The sequence below is a fragment of the Monodon monoceros genome, unplaced genomic scaffold, assembly GCF_005190385.1.
Source record: "Monodon monoceros isolate NGI ecotype Baffin Bay Population unplaced genomic scaffold, NGI_Narwhal_1 Super_Scaffold_3, whole genome shotgun sequence".
Taxonomy (NCBI): Eukaryota; Metazoa; Chordata; class Mammalia; order Artiodactyla; family Monodontidae; genus Monodon; species Monodon monoceros.
Genome location: NW_021703780.1, coordinates 95,865,988 through 95,875,706, shown reverse-complemented (window position 1 = coordinate 95,875,706; position 9,719 = coordinate 95,865,988). Strand labels below are relative to the sequence as shown.

The window sequence follows — 9,719 nt, the reverse complement described above, 5'->3', positions numbered from 1 at the left end:
GAATCAGCACTTAAAACTTTTCAGTTCCACCAGCAAATACTTTAATGAATAGGATAACAGTTGCACTGTTTGTCCCAAATCCTCAATCTCTCCAACTTCAATGCCTACACCAGGGAATTCCTTAAATAACAACTATGCCCCAGGCATTGTGTTTGTATTATATCTAACGTGTCATTGTCCCCACTTTCTACTGGAGGAAAGTGAGGCTCAGAAAGAAGTGATATGATTTTATCACCCAAAGAATCAGTAGTACATCTACAGATCTGAGATCAGGGGATGTCCCTTGAAGAACAGGAGACCCAAGGGCCCCTCCCACTTTGTTCCCTGCAGTATTTCCACCATAAGCACCACCCCTCACACCCCTGCAATCTTTTTCCATTAGAGGGAAATTATGGGTCTTGAAAGCTGAGGTGGGGGTGGAGGGTGAGTTGCTACCCGGAGGCCCAGCCCTGAGTTCTGTAAGACCCCATTCCCCGACACCCTCTCCAAAGCTCCTCGATGGTCTGGGTCTATCACACCCTCTGAGCCTTAACATCGTCCCTCCAGCAGTGACCATCTCCTGCTAGGACTCTTCCCTCCAGTTTCAAGAGGGGAAACAGGGATTTTGACTCACCCAAGGGAAGCCTAGACTCCAACCTGGGTCACTCAACTCCTTAAAGCCATGAGAGATCAAGGGCTGCCAGACCATGTGTGGCCGAGGGGAGCCCCCAGGCTCTGTCCAGCTGTACAGCATTCTCACTGTGCCGATGGGAAGCCAGGGACCTAGGGGTTGGGGAAACTGGCGATTGGGTCCTGGGCTCTAGCTGCAGGAGTCTGGCTGAGATCCTTCCTTGCCTGGGGAATCTACCTGGTGGGCCAGACTCACAGGATCCCAGAGCTATCAGGAAGGGGCAGTTTGAAGGCATGGGTCTTCTGGCCTGGAGAGGGCAGGGCGAGAGGCTCAGCCTCTGGCTAGGGGGTTATTCCCTGGGCTTCTTCGCCCCTGGTCCCAGCCTTGGGTCCTGAGGAGAGACTGACAAGGAAGCACTAAGACCAGTCTGGCCACTACTCCCAAAATTAGTCATCCTAAATTGTTCACCATAAGGCCAGTCGCACCCAGAACCACAGAGAGGTGGGTGGAGGTGTAGTTACGTATGAGTCCCTTTTTTCATGTATGGATCTCAGGAAAAGGGAAGGGTTGCTCACGAGAGAAGACAGGTTAGAGTTTCAGATTTCAAGTCCCGGGCCTGGCTCGCCTGGAAAACGAGAGTCCCACCCCTTTGGTCTCGAGCGTCAAGCACGGAGAAGGGGAGGGGCCGTGGGAAGGCTCGGCACCGCCCCAGAAAGGACGGAACCTTCGTGCGAGCGGAGCGCACTGCTGCCCGGAAGCTCCTGCGCCGGGGCGAGACCGCCTGCAAGCCCGGCACCGGAAGTGAGCTGTTCCCGAGGCGCCGCCGGGACCTGCCACGTCCGAGGCCTGGCGCTGCTGCTGCCGCCGTCGCCGCCGCAACCATGGTGAGTGCTGGGGCCGGGGTCGCCGAGCGGAGTTCTGGCCGTAGTCGCGGCCCTCCCGGGTTCTTCGCCGCGCTAAGGTTCAAGCCCCGAGTTGGGGCCGTTCAGCTCTCCCCCACCGCTTCGGGTCTGGGGGTCTCTGGCCCTGCCCGTACGGACCTTTCGGAGGGGGAGGCCAGGCGGAGGCTGCGGAACCTCCCAGAACTCTGCGGGCCGCGTCTCCTGCTTCTTCTTTTCCTTCTCTTTCCCCAACAATTGAAAACAAAACCCCAAACACCGTTGGAGCTACTGTGGCCTGAGCCCTTAGTAGTTTCCAAGCATTTGTTCCTAATCTCAGCCTACTAACAGCCCCATGACGTCGGGGCTGTTATTAATCGACCTTTGACAAATGAGGAAGCTGGAGGTTCAGAGAGGTGAAGCCTCTTGCACAGGGAACAAGTGGCAGAGCTGAGATTCAAACCCTCACAACCATTCCCTTCTCCCACCTCCCGCCTCTCCCAGCAGAGATGTTTGTGGAACGGGTGCTTAGCCCGGGGCCCCGAGGTATGACGGGCACTTCAGGAAACTGATGTAAGGATGAGCTGAATGCTCCTGTGATGCAGGGGCTCGGGTTTTTAAACCTCTGTGGTATCCACAGTGTACATTCACTCCACACTTACTCATCCAGTGAATTACCGCCAGTGGGAACTAATGGATAGAAGCATCTAGCCTGAGCCTGGCACAGAGGGGGGGTTCAGTAAGCCGGTGCTCTCGGGAAAATGGCTGTGCCTGGGTTTTTGAGGAAACGTGGGTGAAGCCAGAAGTCTGGACGCTGGGTTTGGTTCTTGCTTTGCAGGGCACTGGGTTTTAAATTTCTCGGGGTTTTTTTGGTCTCTGATTCTTCAGCTGCTAAGTAGAGTTGGGGTCTCTTACACCCTGACACTCTGCTCTTTTTAAATGAGTTTTTAACTCATTAAGTAATTGAAGAGCTTAATTGTTTTGAGGGCTGTCTTTTACTACTTAAGGAAGACCATACATCTTGAGGTGCTTAGGAGGAGGGACTTTTTTTTTTAAGGAGCTTTAAAAAAAAAAAAAAAAAGCACTTGTTCATCAATCCTGGTTGGTGCGTGAGAGTGGTTCAAAATAAATGCTGGTTATCTCCAAGGTTCTCTGGCGAACTAGTATGAAACTATCAGTAAGCTTTCTTCCTGCCTCTGCTTAGCCCTCAGCCATTGATTTAGGGAATTGGATGTAACAACTAGATGGGCAGCCTAGTCAAGTGGAAGGCTTTGTGGGCTGGGAGTTAGCAGGTGGGGCTCTTCTCCCAGCTCCACCTTTAACTAGCTCTGTGACTTGAGCAGGTGCTTTCTATTCCCTGGGCTTCTTCATCTCCTTAGTCCATCGGACAGCTGTGATGAACTCTGCCCTTCGGCCTTCCCAGTGCACGTGTGAGAGTACTTTGTGACCCGGACAGCTTGGCACACGTAGGAGATGCTTTTCCTTATCTTCCTTACTTGCCTTTGCAGACCTCGGGGGCTGCTTTGTGGGGCATCTAGACTTTGGTGAGAGAACCTATGCTTACTTGACACGTACATTTTGAACTGCTTTGCAGCCATCCTCTTCTAGTATCCACCTTTCTGAAAAGTCAGGTCAGACTCTGTACCTGCAGGGCTTGTGCTGGAAAAAGATGACATGGGGGAAATGGTAAGAAATATCACTTCCAGTCTAAAACCTCCTTTTCCGTCCCTTTTCTCTCCCAAGAGTTTTGAGAGAATAGTGGTTGAACAAAGTAAAGCTGTGAATTTTTGTTCATTTACTTATTCATTCAGCAGACAGTCACTGAGCTCCTTCTGGTTGCAAAGCACTGTACTGGGTGATTTGAGAGGATTCAGAACGGCCAATGACACCGACCCTGGCTCCAGGGAGCTCACCTTCTAGTTGGGAGAAGAAACAGTGTAAAGTGTTGTAGATATTCAGTGTTGATATTCAGAGGAGTCCAGCCAGTTGGGGAATCTGGGAATCTTCTAGATGGGGCAGGGGGCAGCGTAATTTGAGCTGCACCTCAGAGAATGGGTAGGAAGGTGATGACCATGGCAGCTCTGTTCCAGTCCTATAAACTGGGCTCTGTCACAGATGGTGTACCAGGGAGCAGCCTCAGGAGAATCAGTTGAATCAATTAGTGTTAACGCTGTTGTGCAAAAAACTGCCTGGAACATCAGAGGCTCTGTCATCCGGGAAGGAACCCCGGCCATGGCTCCCTCAGGGTCCCTCTTCAACGTCAGATGTAGCCAGGACCGCTCATGCCACCATCCCCCCTTCTTTGCTCATGTTTTGCCCTCTGATTGGACTGTACTTTTTTTCCCCTGTGCCACCTGGCAAATTCCTCATCTGAGCCGAGTTTATGTCCACCACCACCAGCCCCTCAGACTGCTATAGCACATGTTAACCACCATTAAAGTATTCATCTTGCCTTGTTGGGGTTACTTATATGCAGGCTTCTCAGGGGCAAGAAGTACCTCTTTTGCATGTCTGTATCTCCAGTCCCTGGCACAGTGCTTGGCAAAATGAAGGCACTTAGAGTGAACATTCACTGAATGAATGAATGAATGAACAGATGCAGTCAAGAACTTTAAAAATGATCAGTGGATTCAATGAGATGATTACATTCTAACTATCAGTGCATTTACCAACAATATCTTTGGTTCTAGGTGTCAGTAATTAACACTGTGGATACTTCCCATGAGGACATGATTGTAAGTATTCCTTTAGCACTTCCTCACATGCTGTGGACATGGGCATTTCTGTTGATCATTTATGAATCCACTGTGGCTTTGCAGTCTTTGATAGGCTGTAACCTGAGGGGTATGGTCAGTCTCCCAGCAGTGCCCTCTGAGTTGGCAGGGCTGTGATAGTCTGGTCACTGTACGGCAGGAGAAACCCGGAAACAATTTGTAGCTCAAGGTCCTCGGTCCCCTGGCCAAAAAAGTAACTGTCTCTGGGATGGGATGGAAGTGGGTGCAGAGGTTTGAATTAGTCTTCCCACCTGTATTCCTCCTGCTGTCACTTCTTAGCCCCATGGGAAATGGAAGAAAAAAATAGGAAAATGACTCAATACAAAGGCAGAGCCAGGTAGGACCGGCACAGACAGCAGGCCAGACGGTACTCTTTGAACCAGAAGTCATTAACTCAAGGCGTTTCCTGAGAGGCAAACATAGGGTTTGGTGTAAAAGGACAGGGCTGTGGGAGAAGGTCCAGAGGTCAAAGTCTCCAGCAGCAAAGATGTGGACTCTGCTTCTTGCAGTGCAAGGAGTCCAGGTAGCCTTTGAACAGAACCCAGGTCAGTCAGCCTACAGCATTTCATCCCAGGCATCCTGCCATCACATCCTTCCCACCAGCAGTTGCTTTGGGACTTCTGAGGGGCTGCCTAGTCTCAGAATTGTATGTTCCCTGGGTGGGATCATGTGTGTTCTAGCTGTGAGACCACACCTCCTTGGAGACAGCATGGCACCTTGGGTAAGAAGATCTAGTCTGAGATCCCTAGTCAATCTCTTTTTTTTTTTTTGAATTTTATTTTTTTATACAGCAAGTTCTCATTAGTTATCCATTTTATACATATTTGTGTATACATGTCAATCCCAATCTCCCAATTCATCCCACCACCACCCCCCTGCCGCCGCTTTCCCCCCTTGGTGTCCATACGTTTGTTCTCTACCCCTGTGTCTCTATTTCTGCCCTGCAAACCGGTTCATGTGTACCATTTTTCTAGGTTCCACATATATGCGGTAGTATACTATATTTGTTTTTCTTTTTCTGACTTCACTCTGTATGACAGTCCCTAGATCCATCCACATCTCTACAGATGACCCAATTTCGTTCCTTCTTATGGCTGAGTAATATTCCGTTGTATATATGCACCACATCTTCTTTATCCGTTCGTCTGTCGATGGGCATTTACGTTGCTTCCATGTCCTGTTGTAAATAGTGCTGCAGTGAACACTGGGGTGCATGTGTCTTTTTTTTTTTTTTTGCGGTACGCAGGCCTCTCACTGTTGTGGCCTCTCCCGTTGCGGAGCACAGGCTCTGGACGCGCAGGCTCAGCGGCCATGGCTCACGGGCCCAGCCGCTCCACGGCATGTGGGATCTTCCCGGACCGGGGCACGAACCCGTGTCCCCTGCATCGGCAGGCGGACTCTCAACCACTGCACCACCAGGGAAGCCCTGCATGTATCTTTTTGAAATATGGTTTTCTCTGGGTATGCGCCCAGGAGTGGGATTGCTGGGTCATATGGTAATTCTATTTTTAGTTTTTTAAGGAACCTCCATACTGTTCTCCATAGTGGCTGTATCAGTTTACATTCCCACCAACAGTGCAAGAGGCTTCCCTTTTCTCCACACCCTCTCCAGCATTGGTTGTTTGTAGATTTTCTGATGATGCCCATTCTCAGTGGTGTGAGGTGATACCTCATTGTAGTTTTGATTTGCACTTCTCTAATGATTAGTGATGTTGAGCAGCTTTGCACGTGCTTCTTGGCCGTCTGTATGTCTTCTTTAGAGAAATGTCTATTTAGGTCTTCTGCCCATTTTTTGGATTGGGTTGTTTTTTTTTAATATTGAGCTGCATGAGCTGTTTATGTATTTTGGAAATTAATCCTTTGTCTGTTGGTTCATTTGCAAATATTCTCTCCCATTCTGAGGGTTGTCTTTTTGTCTTGCTTGTAGTTTCCTTTGCTGTGCAAAAGCTTTGAAGTTTCATTAGGTCCTATTTGTTTATTTTTGGTTTTATTTCCATTACTCTAGGAGGTGGATCGAAAAAGATCTTGCTGTGATTTATGTCAAAGAGTGTTCTTCCTATGTTTTCCTCTAAGAGTTTTATAGTGTCCGATCTTACATTTAGGTCTGTAATCCATATTGAGTTTATTTTTGTGAACAGTGTTAGGGAGTGTTCTAATTTCATTCTTTTACATGTAGCTGTCCATTTTGCCCAGCAGCACTTATTGAAGAGACTGTCTTTTCTCCATTGCATATCCTTGCCTCCTTTGTCATAGATTAGTTGACCATAGGTGCGTGGGTTTATCTCTGGGCTTTCTATCCTGTTCCATTGATCTATATTTCTGTTTTTGTGCCAGTACCATATTGTCTTGATTACTATAGCTTTGTAGTATAGTCTGAAGTCAGGGAGTCTGATTCCTCCAGCTCTGTTTTTTCCCTCAAGACCACTTTGGCTATTCAGGGTCGTTTGTGTCTGCATACAAATTTTAAGATTTTTTTTGTTCTAGTTCTGTAAAAAATGCCATTGGTAATTTGATAGGGATTGTATTGAATCTGTAGATTGCTTTGGGTAGTATAACCATTTTCACAGTATTGATTCTTCCAATCTAAGAATATGCTATATCTCTCCATCTGTTTGTATCATCTTTAATTTCTTTCATCAGTGTCTTATAGTTTTCTGCATGCAGGTCTTTCACCTCCCTAGGTCAGTTTATTCCTAGGTATTTTATTCTTTTTGTTGCAATGGTAAATGGGAGTGTTTCCTTAATTTCTCTTTCAGATTCCTCATCATTAGTGTATAGGAATGCAAAAGATTTCTGTGCATTCATTTTGTATCCTGCAACTTTACCAAATTCATTGATTAGCTCTAGTAGTTTTCTGGTGGCATCTTTAAGATTCTCTATGTATAGTATCATGTCATCTGCAAACAGTGACAGTTATACTTCTTCCTTTCCAATTGGTGTTCCTTTTATTTCTTTTTCTTCTCTGATTGCCATGGCTAGGACTTCCAAAACTATGTTGAATAATAGTGCTGATAGTGGACATCCTTGTCTTGTTCCTGATCTTAGAGGAAATGCATTCAGTTTTTCGCCATTGAGAATGATGTTTGCCGTGGGTTTGTCATATATGGCCTTCATTATGTTGAGGTAGGTTCCCTCTATGCCCACTTTCTGGAGAGTTTTTATCATAAATGGGTGTTGAATTTGGGCAAAAGTGTTTTCTGCATCTACTGAGATGATCATATGGCATTTCTTTCTCAGTTTGTTCATATGGTGTATCACATTGATTGATTTGCGTATATTGAAGAATCCTTACATCCCTGGGATAAATCCCACTTGATCATGGTGTATGATCCTTTTAATGTGTTGTTGGATTCTGCTTGCTAGTATTTTGTTGAGGATTTTTGCATCTGTATTCGTGAATGATATTAGTCTGTAATTTTTTTGTAGTATCTTTGTCTGGTTTTGGTATCAGGGTGATGGTGGCCTCATAGAATGAGTTTGGGAGTGTTCCTTCCTCTGCAGTTTTTTGGAAGAGTTTGAGAAGGATGGATGTTAGCTCTTCTCTAAATGTTTGACAGAATTCACCTGTGAAGCCATCTGGTCCTGGACTTTTGTTTGTTGGGAGATTTTTTTTTTTTTTTTTTTTTGCGGTACGCGGGCCTCTCACTCTTGTGGCCTCTCCCGCTGTGGAGCGCAGGCTCCGGACCCGCAGGCTCAGCGGCCATGTTTCCTTTGCCTAGCCGCCATGTGGGGTCTTCCCAGACCGGGGCACGAACCTGTGTTCCCTGCATTGGCAGGCAGACTCTCAACCACTGCACCACTATGGAAGCCCTGTTGGAAGATTTTTAATCACAGTTTCAATTTCATTACTTGTGATTGGTCTGTTCATATTTTCTCTTTCTTCCTGGTTGAGTCTTGCAAGGTTATACCTTTCTAAGAATTTGTCCATTTCTTCCAGGCTGTCCATTTTATTGGCATAGAGTTGCTTATAGCAGGCTCTTAGGATACTTTGTATTTCTGTGGAGTCTGTTGTAACTTCTCCTTTTGTATTTCTAATTTTATTGATTTGAGTCCTCTCCCTCTTTTTCTTGATGAGTCTGGCTAAAGGTTTATCAATTTTATCTTATCAAAGAACCAGCTTTTAGTTTTATTGATCTTTGCTATTGTTTTCTTTGTTTCTATTTCATTTATTTCTGCTCTGATCTTTATGATTTCTTTCCTTCTACTACCTCTGGGTTTTGTTTGTTCTTCTTCCTCTGGTTCCTTTAGGTGTAAGGTTAGATTGTTTATTTGAGATGTTTGTTGTTTCTTGAGGTAGGATTGTATTGCTATAAACTTCCCTCTGAGAACTGCTTTGCTTCATCCAGTAGGTTTTGGATCGTTGTGTTTTCATTGTCATTTGTCTGTAGGTATATTTTGATTTCCTCTTTGATTTCTTCAGTGATTTCTTGGTTACTTAGTAACGTATTGTTTAGCCTCTATGTGTCTTTGTTTTTTACATTTCTTTCCCCTGCAATTCATTTCTAATCTCATAGCATTGTGGTCAGAAAAGATGCTTGATATGATTTCAATTTTCTTAAATTTACTGAGGCTTGATGTGTGACCCAAGATGTGATCTGTCCTGGAGAATGTTCCATGTGAACTTGAGAAGAAAGTGTAATCTGCTCTTTTTGAATGGAATGTCCTATGAATATCAGTGAAATCTGTCTGGTCTGTTGTGTCATTTAAAGCTTGCGTTTCCTTATTAATTTTCTGTCTGGATGATCTGTCCATTGGTGTAAGTGAGGTGTTAAAGTCCCCCACTATTACTGTGTTACTGTCGATTTCCTCTTTTATAGCTGTTAGCAGTTGCCTTATGTATTGAGGTGCTCCTATGTTGGGTGCATATATATTTATAATTGTTATATCTTTTTCTTGGATTGATCCCTTGATCATGATGTACCGTCCTTCCTTGTCTCTTGTAACATTCTTTATTTTGAAGTCTATTTTATCTGATATGAGTATTGCTACTCCAGCTTTCTTTTGATTTCCACTTGCATGGAATATCTTTTTCCATCCCCTCACTGTCAGTCTGTACATGTCCCTAGGTGTGAAGTGGGTCTCCTGTAGGCAGCATATATATGGGTATTGTTTTTGTAACCATTCAGTGAGCCTGTGTCTTTTGGTTGGAGCATTTAATCCATTCACGTTTAAGGTAATTATCGATATGTATGTTCCTATGACCATTTTCTTAATTGTCGTGGGTTTGTTTTTGTAGGTCCTTTTCTTGTGTTTCCCACTTAGAGAAGTTCCTTTAGCATTTGCTGTAGAGCTGGTTCGGTGGTGCTGTATTCTCTTAGCTTTTGCTGGTCTGTAAAGCTTTTGATTTCTCCGTCGAATCTGAATGAGATCCTTGCTGGGTAGAGTAACGTTGGTTGTAGGTTGTTCCCTTTCATCACTTTAAATATGTCATGCCACTCCCTTCTTGCTTGTAGAGTT

General features: G+C 45.4%; 1 protein-coding gene across 2 annotated transcripts in view; it reads left to right on the top strand.

Moving 5' to 3' along the window:
- Positions 1 to 1,428: 1,428 nt before the first annotated feature.
- SEC13 (SEC13 homolog, nuclear pore and COPII coat complex component) overlaps positions 1,429 to 9,719 on the top strand; it is a 54,098-nt gene continuing 45,807 nt past the window's right edge. The window contains exons 1-2 of one of the 2 annotated variants that reach the window (XM_029241842.1): positions 1,429 to 1,494; positions 4,179 to 4,223. In XM_029241842.1, coding sequence (XP_029097675.1) covers positions 1,492 to 1,494; positions 4,179 to 4,223 — 48 coding nt within the window. In that variant the 5' untranslated portion in view covers positions 1,429 to 1,491. The remainder of the gene's footprint in view (positions 1,495 to 4,178; positions 4,224 to 9,719) is intronic. The other variant, XM_029241843.1, reaches the window with a different exon arrangement.